Source organism: Pangasianodon hypophthalmus, chromosome 1 (genome assembly GCF_027358585.1).
Source record: "Pangasianodon hypophthalmus isolate fPanHyp1 chromosome 1, fPanHyp1.pri, whole genome shotgun sequence".
NCBI lineage: Eukaryota > Metazoa > Chordata > Actinopteri > Siluriformes > Pangasiidae > Pangasianodon > Pangasianodon hypophthalmus.
Genome location: NC_069710.1, coordinates 36063404 through 36089561, shown reverse-complemented (window position 1 = coordinate 36089561; position 26158 = coordinate 36063404). Strand labels below are relative to the sequence as shown.

Sequence of the window (26158 nt, the reverse complement as noted above, 5' to 3'; positions counted from 1 at the left end):
GACATTCCACCGAGTTGTGTTTTTTTTTAATGATGATTTAATTTGCATTTACTGTAAATATTTGTGGAGGTTTAACTAATTTGGCTACGTGTTTTTAGAAAAGATCTTATTTTCAGAGCTTGACGAGGAGAATGATGTGTTAGAGGAATGTAAGCAGCAGCTTCTCGCGGTGTTTGAGCTGAAAATAAAAATAAACTGTTTCATGTTTATTACAATAGTCATGTACTGAAGGAGGGCAACAAGAAACCGAGATTTATTCTGTATTGATTCTGTTCTCATTTTAAAAGACACAGTAAAGGTCAGTAGAAATAGTAACACACACACACACACACACACACACACACACATACCCCTATGTAAGTATACAGTGTGTTTCCGGTATCGCGCGCCCTCAGTGCGCAGGTGCGCCACAGTGCGGATTAAGGGGATAACCGGGAACAGAGGCGCGCGTGCACGAGCAGGAGCGAGTGAGTGAGCGAGTTAGCGCGCGAGCGGTGATAGCAGCAGCAGCAGCACGCGCCGGTCTATCCCGGAGGGCGCGAGGATGGAGGTCCGACCTGACCGGTTTAAAGTGGAAGCGGCCAAAGTGCTCGCGAGGATCCACCGGTAAGAATTTCCATGAACTGTTCCGGTTATCTAACGCGCGGCTTTAAAATGTTTTTATTTCACTTTTAAATGCATTAAAACGGACTCTGGCGCGCGCGTTGTTGGGGTTAGTTTAGGATTGCACTTTAGACACAAGGACATGGACCGGGATTAGCGCGCGCTCACTCGGAACGGTGACGAGTCTTCTTCACGCGCACACCGAACTGCGCGCGCGGCTTTATTCCTCTGTGCATTTCACTCGTTCGGGAAGCGATCACATTCCATCCGCGCGCGTTCTATATCTGTCTAAATATACACACATCAGCGGAACTGTGTGTGTGTGTGTGTGTGTGTGTGTGTGTGTTAACTAGATTAACTTGATTTATGTGCTATTTATAACGGTGCCTCGTGCAGCCAGTGACGTCACATCTCACCTGCAGTGAGTAGCGCGCGCATTCAGAGAGAGTGCATCTCTATAGCTAATAATAACTAAAGTTAATGTAACGATCAATAGAACTGTCTGCCAGGGGTGAGGCTGGAAATTCACTGAACACACACAAACCTCTCTCATAGACACCATCATACTCACACACCCTACATACTCTCTCTCATACACTATCATACTCACACACACACCCTAGCATACTCTCTCTCATACACTATCATACTCACACACACACCCTAGCATACTCTCTCTCATACACTATCATACTCTCTCACACTATCATACTCACACACACACCCTAGCATACTCTCTCTCATACACTATCATACTCACACACACACCCTAGCATACTCTCTCTCATACACTATCATACTCTCTCACACTATTATACTCTCACACACCCTACATACTCTCTCTCATACACTATCATACTCACACACACACCCTAGCATACTCTCTCTCATACACTATCATACTCACACACACCCTAGCATACTCTCTCTCATACACTATCATACTCTCTCACACTATTATACTCTCTCACACACCCTACATACTCTCTCTCATACACTATCATACTCACACACACACCCTAGCATACTCTCTCTCATACACTATCATACTCACACACACACCCTAGCATACTCTCTCTCATACACTATCATACTCTCTCACACTATCATACTCACACACACACCCTAGCATACTCTCTCTCATACACTATCATACTCACACACACACCCTAGCATACTCTCTCTCATACACTATCATACTCACACACACACCCTAGCATACTCTCTCTCATACACTATCATACTCTCTCACACTATTATACTCTCTCACACACCCTACATACTCTCTCTCATACACTATCATACTCACACACACACCCTAGCATACTCTCTCTCATACACTATCATACTCTCTCACACACCCTAGCATACTCTCTCTCATACACTATCATACTCTCTCACACTATTATACTCTCACACACCCTACATACTCTCTCTCATACACTATCATACTCACACACACACCCTAGCATACTCTCTCTCATACACTATCATACTCACACACACACCCTAGCATACTCTCTCTCATACACTATCATACTCACACACACACCCTAGCATACTCTCTCTCATACACTATCATACTCTCTCACACTATCATACTCACACACACACCCTAGCATACTCTCTCTCATACACTATCATACTCACACACACACCCTAGCATACTCTCTCTCATACACTATCATACTCACACACACACCCTAGCATACTCTCTCTCATACACTATCATACTCTCTCACACTATTATACTCTCTCACACACCCTACATACTCTCTCTCATACACTATCATACTCACACACACACCCTAGCATACTCTCTCTCATACACTATCATACTCTCTCACACACCCTAGCATACTCTCTCTCATACACTATCATACTCTCTCACACTATTATACTCTCACACACCCTACATACTCTCTCTCATACACTATCATACTCACACACACACCCTAGCATACTCTCTCTCATACACTATCATACTCACACACACACCCTAGCATACTCTCTCTCATACACTATCATACTCTCTCACACTATTATACTCTCTCACACACCCTACATACTCTCTCTCATACACTATCATACTCACACACACACCCTAGCATACTCTCTCTCATACACTATCATACTCTCTCTCATACACTATCATACTCTCTCACACTATTATACTCTCACACACCCTACATACTCTCTCTCATACACTATCATACTCACACACACACCCTAGCATACTCTCTCTCATACACTATCATACTCACACACACACCCTAGCATACTCTCTCTCATACACTATCATACTGTCTCACACACCCTACATACTCTCTCTCATACACTATCATACTCACACACACACCCTAGCATACTCTCTCTCATACACTAGCATACTCACACACACCCTAGCATACTCTCTCTCATACACTATCATACTCACACACACACCCTAGCATACTCTCTCTCATACACTATCATACTCACACACACACCCTAGCATACTCTCTCTCATACACTATCATACTCTCTCACACTATTATACTCTCTCACACACCCTACATACTCTCTCTCATACACTATCATACTCTCTCACACTATTATACTCTCTCACACACCCTACATACTCTCTCTCATACACTATCATACTCACACACACACCCTAGCATACTCTCTCTCATACACTATCATACTCACACACACACCCTAGCATACTCTCTCTCATACACTATCATACTCACACACACACCCTAGCATACTCTCTCTCATACACTATCATACTCACACACACACCCTAGCATACTCTCTCTCATACACTATCATACTCTCTCACACTATTATACTCTCTCACACACCCTACATACTCTCTCTCATACACTATCATACTCACACACACACCCTAGCATACTCTCTCTCATACACTATCATACTCACACACACACCCTAGCATACTCTCTCTCATACACTATCTTAGTCTCTCACACTATCATACTCACACACACACCCTACATACTCTCTCTCATACACTATCATACTCTCTCACACTATCATACTCACACACACACCCTAGCATACTCTCTCTCATACACTATCATACTCACACACACACCCTAGCATACTCTCTCTCATACACTATCATACTCACACACACACCCTAGCATACTCTCTCTCATACACTATCATACTCTCTCACACACCCTAGCATACTCTCTCTCATACACTATCATACTCTCTCACACTATTATACTCTCACACACCCTACATACTCTCTCGCATACACTATCATACTCTCTCACACTATTATACTCTCACACACCCTAGCATACTCTCTCTCATACACTGTCATACTCTCTCACACACCCTAGCATACTCTCTCTCATACACTATCATACTCTCTCACACTATTATACTCTCACACACCCTACATACTCTCTCTCATACACTATCATACTCACACACACACACCCTAGCATACTCTCTCTCATACACTATCATACTCACACACACACCCTAGCATACTCTCTCTCATACACTATCATACTGTCTCACACACCCTACATACTCTCTCTCATACACTATCATACTCACACACACACCCTAGCATACTCTCTCTCATACACTATCATACTCACACACACCCTAGCATACTCTCTCTCATACACTATCATACTCTCTCACACTATTATACTCTCTCACACACCCTACATACTCTCTCTCATACACTATCATACTCACACACACACCCTAGCATACTCTCTCTCATACACTATCATACTCACACACACACCCTAGCATACTCTCTCTCATACACTATCATACTCACACACACACCCTAGCATACTCTCTCTCATACACTATCATACTCTCTCACACACCCTAGCATACTCTCTCTCATACACTATCATACTCTCTCACACTATTATACTCTCACACACCCTAGCATACTCTCTCTCATACACTATCATACTCTCTCACACACCCTAGCATACTCTCTCTCATACACTATCATACTCACACACACACCCTAGCATACTCTCTCTCATACACTATCATACTCACACACACACCCTAGCATACTCTCTCTCATACACTATCATACTCTCTCACACTATTATACTCTCACACACACCCTAGCATACTCTCTCTCATACACTATCATACTCTCTCACACACCCTAGCATACTCTCTCTCATACACTATCATACTCACACACACACCCTACATACTCTCTCTCATACACTATCATACTCACACACACACCCTAGCATACTCTCTCTCATACACTATCATACTCTCTCACACACCCTAGCATACTCTCTCTCATACACTATCATACTCTCTCACACACCCTAGCATACTCTCTCTCATACACTATCATACTCTCTCACACTATTATACTCTCTCACACACCCTACATACTCTCTCTCATACACTATCATACTCACACACACACCCTAGCATACTCTCTCTCATACACTATCATACTCACACACACACCCTAGCATACTCTCTCTCATACACTATCATACTCACACACACACCCTAGCATACTCTCTCTCATACACTATCATACTCTCTCACACTATTATACTCTCACACACCCTAGCATACTCTCTCTCATACACTATCATACTCTCTCACACTATTATACTCTCACACACCCTAGCATACTCTCTCTCATACACTATCATACTCTCTCACACTATTATACTCTCTCACACACCCTACATACTCTCTCTCATACACTATCATACTCACACACACTCCCTAGCATACTCTCTCTCATACACTATCATACTCTCTCACACTATCATACTCTCTCACACACCCTACATACTCTCTCTCATACACTATCATACTCACACACACACCCTAGCATACTCTCTCTCATACACTATCATACTCTCTCACACTATTATACTCTCAAACACACCCTAGCATACTCTCTCTCATACACTATCATACTCTCTCACACTATCATACTCTCTCACACACCCTAGCATACTCTCTCTCATACACTATCATACTCACACACACACCCTAGCATACTCTCTCTCATACACTATCATACTCTCTCACACTATTATACTCTCTCATACACTATCATACTCTCTCTCATACACTATCATACTCTCTCACACACCCTAGCATACTCTCTCTCATACACTATTATACTCACACACACACCCTAGCATACTCTCTCTCATACACTATCATACTCTCTCACACTATTATACTCTCTCATACACTATCATACTCTCTCTCATACACTATCATACTCTCTCACACACCCTAGCATACTCTCTCTCATACACTATCATACTCACACACACACCCTAGCATACTCTCTCTCATACACTATCATACTCACACACACACCCTAGCATACTCTCTCTCATACACTATCATACTCTCTCACACTATTATACTCTCTCATACACCCTAGCATACTCTCTCTCATACACTATCATACTCACACACACACCCTAGCATACTCTCTCTCATACACTATCATACTCTCTCACACTATCATACTCACACACACACCCTAGCATACTCTCTCTCATACACTATCATACTCTCTCACACTATTATACTCTCACACACCCTAGCATACTCTCTCTCATACACTATCATACTCTCTCACACTATTATACTCTCTCACACACCCTACATACTCTCTCTCATACACTATCATACTCTCTCACACTATCATACTCTCACACACACCCTAGCATGCTCTCTCTCATACACTATCATACTCTCTCACACTATCATACTCTCTCACACACCCTACATACTCTCTCTCATACACTATCATACTCACACACACACCCTAGCATACTCTCTCTCATACACTATCTTACTCTCTCACACTATCATACTCTCACACACACCCTAGCATACTCTCTCTCATACACTATCATACTCTCTCACACTATCATACTCACACACACACCCTAGCATACTCTCTCTCATACACTATCATACTCTCTCACACTATTATACTCTCACACACCCTAGCATACTCTCTCTCATACACTATCATACTCACACACACACCCTAGCATACTCTCTCTCATACACTATCATACTCACACACACACCCTAGCATACTCTCTCTCATACACTATCTTAGTCTCTCACACTATCATACTCACACACACACCCTACATACTCTCTCTCATACACTATCATACTCTCTCACACTATCATACTCACACACACACCCTAGCATACTCTCTCTCATACACTATCTTACTCTCTCACACTATCATACTCACACACTCACCCTAGCATACTCTCTCTCATACACTATCATACTCACACACACCATTATACTCTCTCACACACCCTAGCATACTCTCTCTCATACACTATCGGTTATAGTAAGGACTCTCACTGCTACATTCTGGACTAACTGGAGCTTGTTTATGCATCTACTGGAACATCCAGACAGTAAGGCATTACAATAATCCAACCTAGAGGAAACAAAAGCATGAACTATGTTTTTTCTGCATCATGTAGTGACAATATATTTCTTATTTTAGCAATATTTCTGAGATGAAAGAAAGCAATCCTAGTGATATTATCTACATGAGCTTCAAAAGAAAGACTAGAGTCGATAATCACACCAAGGTCTTTTACTGCTGCACATGATGAAACAGAAAGGCCATCCACAGTTATTATGTAATCAGAAAGCTTACTTCTAACTGCATGTGGTCCTAGTACAAGTACTTCTGTCTTGTCATAATTAAGTAAGAGAAAGTTAATAAGCATCCAGTTTCTAATGTCTTTTACACATTCTTACACATTCACATTCCAGTCTATTGAGGAGAATAGCATGATCAATGGTATCAAAAGCTGCACTAAGGTCAAGCAACACGAGCAAGGAGACACAACCCTGATCAGAGGCCAGTAGTAGGTCATTTACCACTTTAACCAGCGCTGTCTCTGTGCTATGACGAGGCCTAAATCCTGACTGATAGATTTCATGAATGTTATTCCTATGAAGAATCTTGGAGATAAAGGGGAAGTTTGATATTGGCTTATAGTTGGACAGCTGAAAGGGGTCAAGGTCAGGTTTTTTTAAATTAGGGGTTTGATAACTGCTAGTTTAAAAGATTTATGCACACAGCAAATGCTAAGGGAAGAATTGATTATTTTAGAAGAGGTTTAATTGTTTCTGGAATTATCTATTTGAAGAAACATGTAGGTAAGGGATCTAGTATACAGGTTGATGATTTCGATGAGGAAATTAGTGAAATTAGTTAAGTCTCTCTAAGGGGAGTAACACATTTTTAAAAATTCATGAAGTGATCCTTACTACATATTGACTGTGTGTATGCCTCTGTGGTGGTTTTATTCTGGGATATTCTGCGCTCTGAAGCAACCACTTCTGACAGGAACAGTAATGAAGGGTCAGGATCTCAAAGTATAGATCCATGAAGTAACTGCTTTCCACTTGTTCTTATCCATCTTATGCCTTGAACGTTAAGAACGTAATCTAGAAAGGTTGTCAGGAGTTGATGAAATTCAAACTACTCAAGTTTAACATAGAGTCAATTTTCCAAAAGATGAGAAATTGTAACCCTGACATGTTGTATGTGTTCTTGTTCATTGTCTGTGAACATGAGGATGTCAACAATGTAAATAATAACCAGAAAGATTCTGAACATCTCTCGATACTTCAGTCACTAATTCCTGATATACAGAGGGGGCACTGACCACTCCATAGGATGTGATGAAATATTCATAGTGACCCGAAGCTGTGATGAATGCCATCTTCCGCTCATCCTCCGCTCTGATCCAGATAAAATCACACACACTGTGTAAATCTAGTGTAGTGAAGATGCAGCCTCCTTGCACAAGTTCTACTATGAGAGGATAACAAGGCTCAGAACTTATAATGTTTGGAAGACTTCATAATGAATGCATACACATATTTTAGAGAGGGAATGAACCAGAAGTGGAATGGCCGAGGCTGTGTTAGAATTCTATAAATATTGATATTGGCAGAGAGGCATAGTGTCCTGAGGTAGTTTTACAGCAACATTGTGTTTTATAGAAATACATGTATGTTATTAATATAGCATAATTTTAAGCATTATAATCGGTGGGCCCAAACATTCAGTTATGCCCCAGAGTTCTCTTTTGCTGCCTAGGTTTTTCTCTCAGTGGGATTACTGATAATCTGTAAGATGTTTCTCGTCTCAATCTGTTATTTCCCTCTATCCATCACACTCACAGGCTAGTGAGTATGCAGTAGTTTACGCATATGTATCTAAGACAATAAACATTTTATCCTGAAATAGAGGAATGTATCATTGCTGCAATATGAAATGAGTTCATGCCTGTCACATGGCTAATGAGTATAATAGTAGTATAATAGAGTACAGTAGTACATATAGCGACCATTCTTCCTCACCACCATCACCCCTGGCTTGCTCATTTGGGATAAATTTATAAATTTAAAATTATAATTTATCTATATTTATATAAAGCTGCTTTGTGACAATAAAGTTATCTGCTATCATCTCTACTGCTCTCAGCCAATCAGAACACACTATACTACTCTCAGACAGTCAGAACACACTGTACTACTCTCAGCCAATCAGAACACACTGTACTACTCTCAGACAGTCAGAACACACTGTACTACTCTCAGCCAATCAGAACACACTATACTACTCTCAGACAGTCAGAACACACTGTACTAATCTCAGCCAATCAGAACACACTGTACTACTGTCAGCCAATCAGAACACACTGTACTACCCTCAACCAATCAGAACACGCTGTACTACTGTCAGCCAATCAGAACACACTGTAGTAATCTCAGCCAATCAGAACACACTGTACTACTCTCAGCCAATCAGAACACACTGTACTACTCTCAGCCAATCAGAACACACTGTACTACTGTCAGCCAATCTGAACACACTGTACTAATCTCAGCCAATCAGAACACACTGTAGTAATCTCAGCCAATCAGAACACACTGTACTACTCTCAGCCAATCAGAACACACTGTACTACTCTCAGCCAATCAGAACACACTGTACTACTGTCAGCCAATCTGAACACACTGTACTAATCTCAGCCAATCAGAACACACTGTACTACTGTCAGCCTATCAGAACACACTGTACTACTGTCAGCCAATCAGAACACACTCTACTACTGTCAGCCAATCAGAACACACTGTACTACTCTCAGCCAATCAGAACACACTGTACTACCCTCAGCCAATCAGAACACACTGTACTACTCTCAGCCAATCAGAACACACTGTACTACTGTCAGCCAATCAGAACACACTGTACTACTCTCAGACAGTCAGAACACACTGTACTACTCTCAGCCAATCAGAACACAGTGTACTACTCTCAGCCAATCAGAACACACTGTACTACTCTCAGTCTATCAGAACACACTGTACTGCTCTCAGCCAATCAGAACACACTGTACTGCTCTCAGCCAATCTGAACACACTGTACTACTGTCAGCCAATCAGAACACACTGTACTACTCTCAGTCTATCAGAACACAGTGTACTACTCTAATCTAATCTCAGTCAGTCAGAATACATTGTGCAGGACTGATATTAAAGTGCCTTGTTAGAGGAAAAGAGAAGAGACAGGATTAGAAGTGCTTCTTAATAATTCATGTTCACAGCATTATTAATATTTAATCAGTGTGAAATAACACCACCGATCTATAGTTCTAAATTTGAGTGTGTATGTGTGTGTGTGTGTGTGTATATGTGTGTGTATGTGTGTGTGAGAAACTGGAGGTTATATAAAGTAATAAAGCTGATAAAATACACATGTTAACATTGTTCCTTGTTCTTCGTCTCCATTCACTCTCTTTCAGGGTGTTAGAGAAGCGTCAGGAGGAGGATGGAGGGATTGAGCTGTGTGATGGAGGAGTGCAGGTGGAGGAGAAGGTGGAGCCCATGATAGACTGTACGTGTTTTGGTTTGCCTCGTCGTTACATCATGGCCATCCTGTGCGGTTTGGGCTTCTGCATCTCCTTCGGCATACGCTGCAACCTGGGAGTGGCCGTAGTAAGCATGGTGAACGACCACACTACCTACAGCGGGAATAAGGCCATCAGCATGGTAAGTGTGTGTACTTTTTACCTATTTGTCACCTGAGTATCATGGTGGTACAGCACATAACGTTGTCTCCTCACAGCTCCAGGATCGATTCTGAGTCCCATTTACTGTCACATGTTCTTCCCATTCCTCCGGGTTCTCCGGTTACCTCCCACCTCCCAGAAACATGCCAGAAAGTGAATTGGCTACAATTGGTTTGCTGAAATGGACCGATGTCCCAGCAATATTCCCACTTCACACCCAGTGTTAACAGGATAGTCACCAGATCAACAGCCACCCTAACCAGAATAAAGTTCTTAAAGAAGATGAATGATTTCTGTCTTTATTTGTCTCTTTCTGTCCCATCTCTATGTCTCTTGTTGTCTCTCTCCCACAGAGAGCTCAGTTCCTGTGGGATCCAGAGATTGTAGGTTTGATTCATGGCTCGTTTTTTTGGGGTTACATTGTCACTCAGATTCCTGGAGGATTCATCTGCCAGAAATTTGCAGCCAACAGGTCAGTGTTCGGTCCAGTTCAACTTAGTTTTCCTCAGACAGCTCATCATTGGTGCTATTCAGAGCTTTGAGTAAGAGATGCAGTGTGTTGCTATGAAACCTGGAGTCACAGTGACCAATTCTTTATGTTATCATGAAGATGTAGTGTGTCTGAAAAATAAGTTCTTTTGATCAGCTCCACACATACACTATATAACCAAAGGTTTGTGGACACATGACTATCACACCCATATGTGCTTCTTCACCAAACTGTTGCCACAGAGTTTGAAGCACACAATTGTATAGAACGTCTCTGTGTGCTGTAGCTTTACAGTTTCCCTTCACTGGAACTAAGAGACTCAAACCTGTTCCAGCATGACGATGCCCCTGTGCACAAAGCGAGCTCCATGAAGACGGAGTGGTGTGTGAAGGTTGGAGTGGAAGAACTCGAGTGTCCTGCACAGAGCCCTGACCTCAACCCCACTGAACACCTTTGGGATGAACTGGAACACCGACTGAACCCCAGACCTCCTCGACATCCCAACATCAGCGCCTGACCTCACTAATGCTCTTGTAGCTGAATGAACACAAATCCCCACAGCCATGCTGCAACATCTAGTGGAAAGCTTCCCAGAAGAGTGGCGCTTCTTATAACAGCAAACACACGGGGAATAATCTGGAATGGTATGTTCAATAAACCCATATATGAGTGTGATGTTCAGGTGTTGACAATATTTTGGCCATATCGTGTATATAAATCAATCAGTGAACAACAGAGAACACCTGGCTCAGGTGTGTTGAGGGCTAAAACGTTAAGCATCTGGAGTTCCATAAGGACTGTAGGGAACCATTCAGGGAGATTTCATGTGTGGAATTCACTTCACGTTTAACTTTGTTGAAATTTGAATCATTAACCAATAGCAAAGGAGTGTAAGATACATCAAGGAAGTCCTTCATAGAGCGACACAGTGAACATCACAAAGGACTTCCCTTATACATTGAACATTGCTACTGGTTAATGATGCAAATTTCACATACGTTGAACCAGGTTCACTAGTGCGAATTTGACGCAAGTTTGAGGTGACTTTCACTACATGTGAACATACTCTTTACACACGTGTACCTTTCAGTGCCATTTTGTGTAATGCTGTGTATTTTTGTGCAGTTATGTGCAACAATTGTGTATAAATGTGTGTAACATTGTGTAAGTGTGTATAAGTGTGTTACCTTGTGTAGTAACTGTGTGTAATAATGTGTGTATATAACTGTGTGTAATGATGTGTTTGTATTACTGCATGTAACGTGTAACTGTGCTGTGTGTTTGTATGTATGTGTGTTTCAGAGTGTTTGGTTTTGCGATTGTTGCCACGTCAACGTTGAACATGCTGATTCCGTCAGCAGCTCGTATTCATTACGGGTGTGTGATAGTAGTGCGAGTGCTGCAGGGACTGGTGGAGGTATGCATGAGTGAGCATGTGTGTGTGTGTGTGTGTGTGTCTTATGCTATATTATTATACCATTATTCTGAGTGGCTGTCTTGTACAGATGTTAAAATAACTGGCTTTATGACATCACATACTGTGATATTATGTTTTAGGGTGTGTCTTACCCAGCATGCCATGGGATCTGGGCTAAATGGGCTCCGCCTCTTGAGAGAAGCAGATTGGCTACAACAGCATTCTGTGGTAAGATCACAGTTCTCACACACACACATAAACACAATAGACACACTCATACTCACACTACACATGCATTCTCTACACACACACACACACACACACAACATACGCTCCTGTGTTAATGTATGTGCATCTGTGTGTATTTTTAGGTTCTTATGCTGGAGCTGTGATTGCAATGCCACTTGCAGGAGTGTTAGTACAGTACTCTGGCTGGGCTTCTGTCTTTTATGTTTACGGTGAGAGAAACACACATAAACACTTGCAGTTACAAGTTAATTCTGTCTCTTTTTCCTCGTGTCCTGTGCACCATCTGTCCTGCTTTCTCTTCTACTTTCTTTATATAGATGTTTTCTGTTCTTATTACTCTGTTACACTCTTCCTCTGTTGCACAGTTCCTCTGTTACCCTATTCCTGTTACACTGTTCCTCTGTTACACAGTTCCTCTGATAAACTGTTCCTTTTACAAAGTTCCTCTGTTACGCTGTCCTGTTAAACTGTTCTTCTGTTACACTGTTCCTGTTAGTGTTCCTCTGTTACCCTATTCCTGTTAAACTGTTCTTCTGTTACACCATTTCTCTGTTACAGTTTCTCTGTTACACTGTTCCTGTTAGTGTTCCTCTGTTACCCTATTCCTGTTAAACTGTTCTTCTGTTACACTGTTCCTGTTAGTGTTCCTCTGTTACCCTATTCCTGTTAAACTGTTCTTCTGTTACACCGTTTCTCTGTTACAGTTTCTCTGTTACACTGTTCCTGTTAGAGTTCCTCTGTTACCCTATTCCTGTTACACTGTTCTTCTGTTGCACCGTTTCTCTGTTAGACTGTTCCTGTTAGTGTTCCTCTGTTACCCTATTCCTGTTACACTGTTCTTCTGTTACACTGTTCCTGTTAGTGTTCCTCTGTTACCCTATTCCTGTTACACTGTTCTTCTGTTACACTGTTCCTGTTAGTGTTCCTCTGTTACCCTATTCCTGTTACACTGTTCTTCTGTTACACTGTTCCTGTTAGTGTTTCTCTGTTACCCTATTCCTGTTACACTGTTCTTCTGTTACACCGTTTCTCTGTTAGACTGTTCCTGTTAGTGTTTCTCTGTTGCCCTATTCCTGTTACACTGTTCTTCTGTTACACTGTTCCTGTTAGTGTTTCTCTGTTACCCTATTCCTGTTACACTGTTCTTCTGTTGCACCGTTTCTCTGTTAGACTGTTCCTGTTAGTGTTCCTCTGTTACCCTATTCCTGTTACACTGTTCTTCTGTTACACTGTTCCTGTTAGTGTTTCTCTGTTACCCTATTCCTGTTACACTGTTCTTCTGTTACACTGTTTCTCTGTTACACTGTTCCTGTTAGTGTTCCTCTGTTACCCTATTCCTGTTAAACTGTTCTTCTGTTACACTGTTCCTGTTAGTGTTCCTCTGTTACCCTATTCCTGTTACACTGTTCTTCTGTTACACCGTTTCTCTGTTACACTGTTTCTGTTAGTGTTACTCTGTTACCCTATTCCTGTTACACTGTTCTTCTGTTACACTGTTCCTGTTAGTGTTTCTCTGTTACCCTATTCCTGTTACACTGTTCTTCTGTTACACCGTTTCTCTGTTAGACTGTTCCTGTTAGTGTTTCTCTGTTGCCCTATTCCTGTTACACTGTTCTTCTGTTACACTGTTCCTGTTAGTGTTCCTCTGTTACCCTATTCCTGTTACACTGTTCTTCTGTTACACTGTTCCTGTTAGTGTTTCTCTGTTACCCTATTCCTGTTACACTGTTCTTCTGTTACACCGTTTCTCTGTTAGACTGTTCCTGTTAGTGTTTCTCTGTTGCCCTATTCCTGTTACACTGTTCTTCTGTTACACCGTTTCTCTGTTAGACTGTTCCTGTTAGTGTTCCTCTGTTACCCTATTCCTGTTACACTGTTCCTGTTAGTGTTCCTCTGTTACCCTATTCCTGTTACACTGTTCTTCTGTTACACTGTTCCTGTTAGTGTTTCTCTGTTACCCTATTCCTGTTACACTGTTCTTCTGTTACACTGTTTCTCTGTTACACTGTTCCTGTTAGTGTTCCTCTGTTACCCTATTCCTGTTAAACTGTTCTTCTGTTACACTGTTCCTGTTAGTGTTCCTCTGTTACCCTATTCCTGTTACACTGTTCTTCTGTTACACCGTTTCTCTGTTACACTGTTTCTGTTAGTGTTCCTCTGTTACCCTATTCCTGTTAAACTGTTCTTCTGTTACACTGTTCCTGTTAGTGTTACTCTGTTACCCTATTCCTGTTACACTGTTCTTCTGTTACACCGTTTCTCTGTTACAGTTTCTCTGTTAGACTGTTCCTGTTAGTGTTCCTTTGTTACACTGTCCCTCTGGTACACTGTTCCCCTTTTACACTCTTCCTTGGTTACAATGTTTCTGTCCCACTGTCCACTGTTCCCCTGTAACAGTGTTCCTGTTACACTGTTCCTCTGTTCCTCTGATCTTGTTAGAATAGTTCCTGTTCTACTGTTTATCTGTTATATTGTTCCTCTCTTATGTTGTTCCTGTTACACTGTTGCTGTTACACTGTTCCTTTCTAAACCTTTCCTTGGTTAGACTCTTCCTCTGTTGTGCTGTTCCTCTGTTACATTGATCCTGTTACACGGTTCCTGTCCCACTGTTGCTCTGTTACATTTCCTGTTCCACTCTTCCTCCACTCCTCTGTTACACTGTTCCTTTTATACTCTTCCTTGGTTACACTTTTACACTGTTCGTCTGTTATGTTGTTCCTGTTACACTGTTCCTTTGTTACACTGTTCATGTTATACTCTTCGTCTGCTCCTCTGTTACAGTGTTCCTCTGTTGCACTCTCCCTTTGTTACACCATCCTTGTTACACTGTTCCTGTTACACTGTTCCTCTGTTGCCATGGTTGTTAATTAGTCACACTGCTGCTTATTATGCCTGCTTAATCTGTATAAACCCTCTGTGTTTAACTATGTCATGTTTCCAAACTTTGCTTTAATAGTTTTCAGTCTCGGATTAAAACCCTAATAACAGTGTTCATATAGATGCTTAAAATTCCTATAACTGCTTGCTTTCTCAAGTTTTCAACATTTAAAATATTTGAATTAATGGCTAGAATATTGGTATTTCCATTCTAAATGTATTCAGTGATATAAATATAAGAATTTCAGTTACCTTTGCATTACCCTCTCACCATTTTACCTGGCAGATCAACTTAAATGGGTAGAAAATGAAAAATACAGTTTGCGATTAAATGGTTTACAGGGATGGAGACACTCTCCATAAGAATAAAGTAAATCAACATCTTGACATTTCTGTCAGATATTCTACAGTGTAATTTTTTTAGCACTGACATAAATAATAACTAACTAACTAACTAACTAACTAATAAATAACTAAGTGAAAGCTTGACTGTAATGTTGGCTCACTAGGTGGCAGTGTTTCAATGTTCATGAACTGCTTTCAGCAGATAGTTACTGTAAAAAATGTGTTAAAGTACTTCTCTGCCTTTCTGTAAAGCTGCTTTGTGACAATGTTCATTGTTAAAAGTGCTATATAAATAAAATTTGTGTGTGTGTGTGTGTGTTTGTGTGTGTAGGTAGTTTTGGGATCTGCTGGTACTTGTTCTGGATTCTAGTGTCATATGAGAGTCCAGCTGCTCATCCCACCATCACACCAGAAGAGAGGAAATACATTGAGGAGGCCATCGGAGAGTCTGCAACATTCCTAAACCCACTGACGGTACACACATGCACACACACACACACACACACACACACACACACACACACACAGCCTTCATTATCTCAAATAGGCAAGTTCGAATCAAGCTACAGTTTTCAACAAGCTCCTGGTATAGTCCAGATCCTAGTCTCTCCTCAGCGCTGTGGCTTTCTAATCGAGGTGAAAGTACTAATGATGTCTTTGTATTATGGGTCCTGTGCTATGAAATTTAGCAGATGCTCTTATCCTGAGCGACTTACAGAAAAGCTTTGAAGTCTCTGTCAATAAATACATCCTCATACTGGTTCACTAGTTCACAGAATAAGAATACCATCACTCTGCTGGGGAGGTGATATAGTAAGAAAAGCACACAGACAACACAAATGGTTTATTTTTTATTTATTTTTTTTTTATTAAAGTGCTAATTTAAATACTTTAGGAAGAGGTAGGTCTTTAGACGTCGTTTGAAGACTGCCAGTAAATCAGCTGTTCGGACGTCTAGCGCAAGTTCATTCCACCACCTCCACCCAGAACAGAGAAGAGTCTCGATGCAGGTCTTCCTTGTACCCTGAGAGATGGAGGGATCTGTCGAAGGTGAACTTAGGAAGGTGCAGTGACCAAAGATGAGATCTGAGAGTTGTCCATGGAGATCGCAAGATCCTAATGTGCGGACGAATCACCTGGTATGAAGAGCAGTTCAGTTTGCTGGGTTTAAAATTCAGATGATGAGCTGTCATCATGATGAGATGTCTGCCAGACATGCTGATATTCGAGCAGAAACATGAGTGTCTGAGGGAGGGAAGGAGAGGATGAGTTGAGTGTCATCTGCATAGCAGTGGTATGAAAACCCATGTGAGGATACCTCAACAAGAGATCGAGTATAGAGGGAGAACAGGAGAGGACCAAGTACTGAACCTTGTGGGACACCAGTGGAGAATCTGCGGGGAGCAGATGTGGATCCCCTCCACGTCACCTATGAAATAAAATTTGTTTAATTTAATTGAATTGATGATAAATATGGCGATTGTGATGATGATGATCATCATCCTGATGTTCTTTCTCTCTGCAGAAGTTCAACACTCCCTGGAGGAAGTTTTTCACCTCCATGCCTGTTTACGCCATCATCGTTGCAAATTTCTGCCGCAGCTGGACTTTCTACCTGCTGCTTATCAGCCAGCCGGCTTATGTCAAGGAGGTGTTTGGCTTTGAGATAAGCAAGGTAACACAAACGCACACACACACACCTGAAGTATGTAGCACACACACTCAGGAAGTCCTGACCTTTCCTATCGGGTGTGTGTGGGCATTCACACTTTAAACTAGTGACTAGTTATCTGCTACCAGCTGTCTGTTCTGAGATGTTTAAATAGTATTGGATATTAGAGGACCTGAACCTGGAGGAGACTGATCTCATGGCTGGAGTTCTCAGTGTGTTCTTCAAACCAAGTCAAGACTTGAGTACCATAGGGTTTGTAGGTTGGTGCTGTGTTGTCATTATTCCTGTGAGAAGGTAGAGGTTATGTACCATGATAATGTCAGAGGGGACACTGTTATTGCTAGCGCAGTTACAATGGACTTTTAATGGTAAAAAAATTCAATGTCTCAAACATAAGTGATAAAAAGTGACATAAATGAGGTTTTTTTTAGTCAATACTATACTCTATATCTGGCTGCTACCCCAAAAGCTACTATGTCCATATATGGTATAAGCTTATCTGCTGAATACTATGTCATAGTATGTTATGTTTATATTGACAGCATTCTATTATTATATCATATCTTTTTTGCACAACCTGTTATATCTGACACTTTCACACTAGAACTGTGTACTGGTCGGTGCTGCACTGTCTCTTACTGTACCTATTGTCCTGTTTTAGTAGTTATATTACAGTCTTGTGGTGTTTGCACACGTTTACATGTGCACTTTATGTAGAAATGTGGAGTCTCATGTAGCTCTGTGCTGTTTTATGTAGCACCATGGTCCTGGAGGAACGCTGTTTCATTTCACTGTGTACTGTACTAGCTGTATGTGGTTGAAATGACAATAAAAGCCACTTGACACCTGCTACTTGAAATCCAGCGTAAATGTAGTGGAGATGCAAAATCCCAGAATGCAGTGCAGCTATACAACGCAGTTGCACTGAGTTATGGCAGAGACTTGGCTCGGCTACTTAGCGATGTACTAGACGACAAGCATGATGGTGGTAACGGCAGCATTAGCATGAAAATCAAAAGTTTGAACAGAGTGTAGAGATGAGCAGAACGGGATTGTCGGTAATGTAGGAAACTGTTAGCCAAAGAGAAAATACATCAATAATCAATACATCAAATAATTCAGCTCAGAATTTCAGAAGAGATCTCACTAAATACACAGTTCTGGCTCACTCTCTTTCTCCATCTCTCTGTCTCTCTCACTCTGTAGGTTGGTATCCTCTCGGCTCTGCCTCACCTGGTCATGACGATTGTTGTTCCTATCGGTGGTCAGTTGGCTGATTATTTACGCTCTAACCACATTATGACCACCACCAACGTACGCAAGCTCATGAACTGCGGAGGTGTGTGTGTGTGTGCATAGTGTATATGTATACTTCAACAAATAAGGGCACATGTTTGAAACCAGGGGTCTCATTTATCAACTGTGCATACTTCAATTCAATTCAATTCAATTTTATTTGTATAGCGCTTTTAACAATGGACATTGTCACAAAGCAGCTTTACAGAAATAAATGGATTCACAAGTGGCGACGGTGGTGAGGAAAAAACTGCCTGAGATGATATGAGGAAGAAACCTTGAGAGGAACCAGACTCAGTAGTGAACCCATCCTCATCTGGGTGCAACGGATAGTGCGATTATAAATCATTCCCTTCTATTATTGCGTACTATAAGGACAAATAGTGCAATTGTGCAACCAATAAATTCATCACAGTTTTCGCAAGAAGTCCGGCTGGTTAAAATCTATCCACTGTCCACTGATGGAGTCCTGAGTACGAAGCTGCTCGTGGCAACTGCAGCCCCAAATCTATCAATATAATCAATACAAAATTTGTCGACAAACCTGAGTGAACATGTGAGAGTGGGGGGGCGACAGCATCCAAACATCCCAGTTCACCACAACATTCTATGCCTGTGAACCCTCCAGACCTGCCCCTGTACCTAAGAAAACTATTCACAAAAGGCTTGACTAAACAAATATGTTTTCAGCCGAGACTTAAACACTGAGACTGTGTCTGAGCCCCGAACACTAAGTGGAAGGCTGTTCCATAACTGTGGGGCTTTGTAAGAGAAAGCTCTACCCCCAGCTGTAGTTCGCACTATTGGAGGTACCAACAAATAGCCTGCACCTTTTGATCTGAGTAGGCGTGGCGGATCATAAAAGACCAAAAGTTCGCTCAGGTACTGTGGCGCAAGACCATTTAGTGCTTTATAGGTCAATAGTAGTATTTTATAATCAATACTAAATTTGATTGGGAGCCAATGCAGTGTGGATAAGATAGGGGTGATGTGGTCATATCTTCTGGTTCTAGTAAGGACTCTCGCTGCTGCATTCTGGACTAACTGGAGCTTGTTTATGCTCCTACTGGAACATCCAGACAGTAAGGCATTAATCCAACCTAGAGGTAACAAAAGCATGAACTAATTTTTCTGCATCGTGTAGTGACAATATATTTCTTATTTTAGCAATATTTCTGAGATGAAAGAAAGCGATCCTAGTTATATTATCTACATGAGCTTCAAAAGAAAGACTGGAGTCAATAATCACACCAAGGTCTTTTACTGCTGCACATGATGAAACAGAAAGGCCATCCAGAGTTATTATGTAATCAGAAAGCTTACTTTTAACTGCATATGGTCCTTGTACAAGTACTTCTGTTTTCTCAGAATGAAGTAGAAGGAAGTTAATAAGCATCCAGTGTCTAATGTCCTTTACACATTCCTCAACTTTATTAAGCTGGTGTCTGTCGTCTGGCTTTGCAGAAACATACAACTGTGTGTCATCAGCGTAACAGTGGAAGCTAATACCATGTTTATGAATAATTTTGCCCAGAGGTAGCATATATAAAGAAAAGAGCAGTGGGCCTAAAACAGAGCCTTGCGGGACACCAAACTTTACCTTAGTATGAGAAGAGAAGTCACCATTTACGTTTACAAACTGATAACGATCAGTCAAATAAGACCTGAGCCAGGAAAGGGCTGTTCCCTTACTCATAGTTTTGTGTGTAAACTCTGCATATGCACACAATGTGATTTATCAAGTTTTGCTTGTGTATGAGGTTGTGTGATTATCTCCACACATTCCTGACCATACGTATGAAAAGTGTAATATTGGGAAATCTGATTATGAGGAGCTTCCTTCCCACTTACTGTCTATCATATCAGCATAATTGAAAGAGTAATTATAGCAATATGATAGTAATAATTAGGATTTTGGTGATCAAATCAAGATCCACTGGAAGCTCTATGTTGAGAGTGAGGAGTCGATCATCAGTGCAGTTTCACTTCATCTCTGTTCTAGAGCCTTTATCCATGGGCACGTTTCAAAGACAAATGGGAGACGGTACTGGCATTTCTCTACCAACTACGAGTCGAATAATGACACGTTTTACCTTTATTCATATCATTCAAACCATAATACATTGCATTTCCAAAACTGGCAGTGGAAGAGAGGCAGTCATAAAAATGAGGAACTTTCATGCCATCACAGAGTTTCTAAATGCAACTGGGGCAATAGGATGCACATATGTACTCATAAAATCTTGTGATGAAAACCAGTCTTCTTGTGTGTACTGGTGGCTCTTATACACACATTTAGGACTTGTTCTTCTCATGCACTGATAAATGAGACCCCTGGATTTTAATGATAATGGCAATTATTCTGTGTGTGTGTGTGTGTGTGTGTGTAGGGTTTGGACTGGAGGCTACATTCCTGTTGGTTGTTGGTTTTTCTCACTCTAAAGGAGTAGCCATCTCTTTCCTTGTCCTTGCTGTGGGCTTCAGTGGCTTCGCCATCTCAGGTAAAATCTCAAGAAAAATTGGGCGACCTCAGAAGGGTGAAGTACACCCAGGTGACTTAATAATCTGAATGTGGAGCTCTTAAAATGCACTTAAGTAGCTGCGTAACCCGACTCTGAATAAATTTTAAATATTTAGGGGTCAATGGTGTACGTGTTAAAGGGTGTTTATGGTTTAGGGGTTAATGGTGTATGTGTTAAAGGGTGTTTATGGTTTAGGGGTTATGAGAGTTATTGTTTATGGTTTCAGGGTTAATGGTGTATGTATTAAAGGGTGTTTATGGTTTAGAGGTTATGAGAGTTATTGTTTATGGTTCAGGGGTTAATGGTGTATGTGTTAAAGGGTGTTTATGGTTCAGGGATTATGAGAGTTATTGTTTATGGTTCAGGGGTTAATGGTGTATGTGTTAAAGGGTGTTTATGGTTTAGGGGTTAATGGTGTATGTGTTAAAGGGTGTTTATGGTTTAGGGGTTATGAGAGTTATTGTTTATGGTTCAGGGGTTAATGGTGTACGTGTTAAAGGGTGTTTATGGTTTAGAGGTTAATGGTGTTTGTGTTAAAGGGTGTTTATGGTTTAGAGGTTATGAGAGTTATTGTTTATGGTTCAGGGGTTAATGGTGTATGTGTTAAAGGGTGTTTATGGTTTAGGGGTTATGAGAGTTATTGTTTATGGTTCAGGGGTTAATGGTGTACGTGTTAAAGGGTGTTTATGGTTTAGAGGTTAATGGTGTTTGTGTTAAAGGGTGTTTATGGTTTAGAGGTTATGAGAGTTATTGTTTATGGTTCAGGGGTTAATGGTGTATGTGTTAAAGGGTGTTTATGGTTTAGAGGTTAATGGTGTTTGTGTTAAAGGGTGTTTATGGTTTAGGGGTTATGAGAGTTATTGTTTATGGTTCAGGGGTTAATGGTGTACGTGTTAAAGGGTGTTTATGGTTTAGGGGTTAATGGTGTTTGTGTTAAAGGGTGTTTATGGTTTAGGGGTTATGAGAGTTATTGTTTATGGTTCAGGGGTTAATGGTGTACGTGTTAAAGGGTGTTTATGGTTCAGGGGTTATGAGAGTTATTGTTTATGGTTTCAGGGGTTAATGGTGTACGTGTTAAAGGGTGTTTATTGTTTAGGGGTTAATGGTGTATGTGTTAAAGGGTGTTTATGGTTTAGGGGTTATGAGAGTTATTGTTTATGGTTCAGGGGTTAATGGTGTATGTGTTAAAGGGTGTTTATGGTTTAGAGGTTAATGGTGTATGTGTTAAAGGGTGTTTATGGTTCAGGGGTTATGAGAGTTATTGTTTATGGTTTCAGGGGTTAATGGTGTACGTGTTAAAGGGTGTTTATGGTTCAGGGGTTAATGGTGTATGTGTTAAAGGGTGTTTATGGTTCAGGGGTTATGAGAGTTATTGTTTATGGTTTCAGGGGTTAATGGTGTACGTGTTAAAGGGTGTTTATGGTTCAGGGGTTAATGGTGTATGTGTTAAAGGGTGTTTATGGTTCAGGGGTTATGAGAGTTATTGTTTATGGTTTCAGGGGTTAATGGTGTACGTGTTAAAGGGTGTTTATTGTTTAGGGGTTAATGGTGTATGTGTTAAAGGGTGTTTATGGTTTAGGGGTTATGAGAGTTATTGTTTATGGTTCAGGGGTTAATGGTGTATGTGTTAAAGGGTGTTTATGGTTTAGAGGTTAATGGTGTATGTGTTAAAGGGTGTTTATGGTTTAGAGGTTAATGGTGTTTGTGTTAAAGGGTGTTTATGGTTTAGGGGTTATGAGAGTTATTGTTTATGGTTCAGGGGTTAATGGTGTATGTGTTAAAGGGTGTTTATGGTTTAGGGGTTAATGGTGTACGTGTTAAAGGGTGTTTATGGTTCAGGGGTTAATGGTGTATGTGTTAAAGGGTGTTTATGGTTCAGGGGTTATGAGAGTTATTGTTTATGGTTTCAGGGGTTAATGGTGTACGTGTTAAAGGGTGTTTATGGTTCAGGGGTTAATGGTGTATGTGTTAAAGGGTGTTTATGGTTCAGGGGTTATGAGAGTTATTGTTTATGGTTTCAGGGGTTAATGGTGTACGTGTTAAAGGGTGTTTATGGTTCAGGGGTTAATGGTGTATGTGTTAAAGGGTGTTTATGGTTCAGGGGTTATGAGAGTTATTGTTTATGGTTCAGGGGTTAATGGTGTACGTGTTAAAGGGTGTTTATTGTTTAGGGGTTAATGGTGTATGTGTTAAAGGGTGTTTATGGTTTAGGAGTTATGAGAGTTATTGTTTATGGTTCAGGGGTTAATGGTGTATGTGTTAAAGGGTGTTTATGGTTTAGGGGTTATGAGAGTTATTGTTTATGGTTCAGGGGTTAATGGTGTATGTGTTAAAGGGTGTTTATGGTTGAGGGGTTATGAGAGTTATTGTTTATGGTTCAGGGGTTAATGGTGTATGTATTAAAGGGTGTTTATGGTTTAGGGGTTAATGGTGTACGTGTTAAAGGGTGTTTATGGTTTAGGGGTTAATGGTGTATGTGTTAAAGGGTGTTTATGGTTTAGGGGTTATGAGAGTTATTGTTTATGGTTCAGGGGTTAATGGTGTATGTATTAAAGGGCGTTTATGGTTCAGGGGTTATGAGAGTTATTCTTTATGGTTTCAGGGTTAAAGGTGTGTGTTTCTCTCTATAGGGTTCAATGTGAATCATTTGGACATTGCCCCTCGTTACGCCAGCATCCTGATGGGCATCTCTAATGGAGTGGGCACTTTATCAGGCATGGTGTGTCCTCTCATTGTGGGAGCCATGACTAAACACAAGGTATACACACACACACACACACACACACACACGCACACACAATAAGCTATATACTTTTTGTCAGAAGACACTGTGTGTGTAAATGTGAAGTAGTTATATGCACTGAAATATTTTAAATAACAACAACAAACGTGTCCAAATACTTATTGGGGCACTGATTAGCATGTTAGCTGTTTTCTCAGTTACACCTTACCTGAGTCAGTTTAGGGTGCCACCTGTCTTGGAGTCGCACACTCACAAGGTAGCTAGCCTGCTCCATTTTGGATCTACTGCTGTATGAAGAACTTCCACAGTGCATCTAACACTCCATTGCTATTGGCTAATGATGTAAATTCCACCAAACTGAATGTGGAGCAAATCTAAAAACCAGCCATTCTGTTTGGTAAGGAACGTTTCCTGTTCATTCTTCTCATGCAGGCTGAATTTGATGAATTGTACTCTGATTTTCCTGTAATGCTAGTCGCCTTTACCCATAAAGCATCACGTGTATCATTTCTCCTCCTGACTCTCCATCTATCATTCTATCTCTCACAAGTGTGGTGTCAATACATTTGCTTTCATCTTTTACTCATTCTAACACAAAAACATACATTCCTCTACTGTCTGTCTGTCCATCTTTCTGCCTGTCTCTCCCTCTGTCTCTCTCTCCCTCGGTCTCTCGCTCTCTCCGTCTGTCTCTCGCTCTCTCTGTCTCCCTTTAGACACGAGAGGAGTGGCAGTATGTGTTTCTCATTGCTTCCTTGGTTCATTATGGTGGTGTTATCTTCTATGGTCTGTACTTCATTCCTTCATTCCCTCCTTTCATTTCTCTCATTTTCCTTGATCATGATGTCAGAGATGATGTCAATGATAATATCAGTGATGACGTCATGTCAATGATCTCGCTTCCGCCACAGGTATTTTTGCATCTGGAGAGAAGCAGGATTGGGCCGAGCCAGAGAACACCAGCGAGGAGAAGTGTGGAATTCTGGGAGAAGATGAGCTAGCCAATGAGACAGAGGAGCTGTACAGAACAGGGGGAGGGGCCTACGGGGCCACTGGCCACTCACAGGGCCACAAGGGGGCAGATCTTGGAGGGGGTGGAGCCACCTGGGCCTCTGAGTGGAACAAAACGGAGGAATATGTTCAGCCGGATGGAGCGAACAGCTACCTGTATGGAGGAGAGGAAGAGAGGAAGCTCACATAGAGAAAGAGAGACTGAGAGAGAGAGAGAGAGAGAGAGAGAGAGAGAGAGAGAGAGAGAAAGGCAGAGAAATAGAAAGATATATCTACAGTATGATTACATTTTCTTCTGAGGAGAAACATTGGGTTTATGCAACACAACTGAAGGAAAATGAAAATAGCAAAGCAATGAGGTGTGTGTGTGTGTAATATTGTAATAATTGTAATTGTAATAAATTACATGTATGATAATTGGCTCAACAAAATATACCTTTTATCTACAAAATATGACAATATATACCTTTTTTCGTTGTTAAGATAATATGTAAACAATAGCTAATGAGTTTCTTTTCTTTCAGATATATGTTACATATGTATGTTTGTTCACTCATATATATGATCTTTAAAGTAAAAATTATATTTACATGTTTCCAATATTTAAGAATAAAATGATGGAAACAAGCTCATGGATTCTTGTATAGTAATTAAGAAAGAACCAGTTTAACGCTAATGCAGTTTAGCTAACTTGTCAGGTTTTAACATTAGTGACAGACAGGACACAAGTGTGTGTGTGTGTGTGTGTGTGTGTGTGTGTGTGTTCGGCATGTAGTCTGTGGTCCAGCTTTATTTC

General features: G+C 41.0%; 1 protein-coding gene across 2 annotated transcripts; it reads left to right on the top strand.

Moving 5' to 3' along the window:
- slc17a7b (solute carrier family 17 member 7b) lies at positions 1-26158 on the top strand. 2 transcript variants are annotated; one of them, XM_026946482.3, is made up of 13 exons: positions 1-606; positions 10474-10720; positions 11094-11212; positions 12533-12647; positions 12788-12875; positions 13019-13105; positions 16450-16592; positions 17644-17793; positions 18997-19129; positions 21477-21587; positions 24239-24366; positions 25068-25137; positions 25263-26158. In XM_026946482.3, exons 1-13 carry the CDS (start codon positions 545-547, stop codon positions 25550-25552), a joined length of 1743 nt encoding a protein of 580 aa, XP_026802283.2. In that variant the 5' UTR covers positions 1-544; the 3' UTR covers positions 25553-26158. The 2 variants fall into 2 exon arrangements, with proteins under 2 accessions (XP_026802283.2, XP_026802284.2); XM_026946483.3 differs by lacking the exon at positions 25068-25137 and having other exon boundaries at positions 12-606; positions 25263-25489.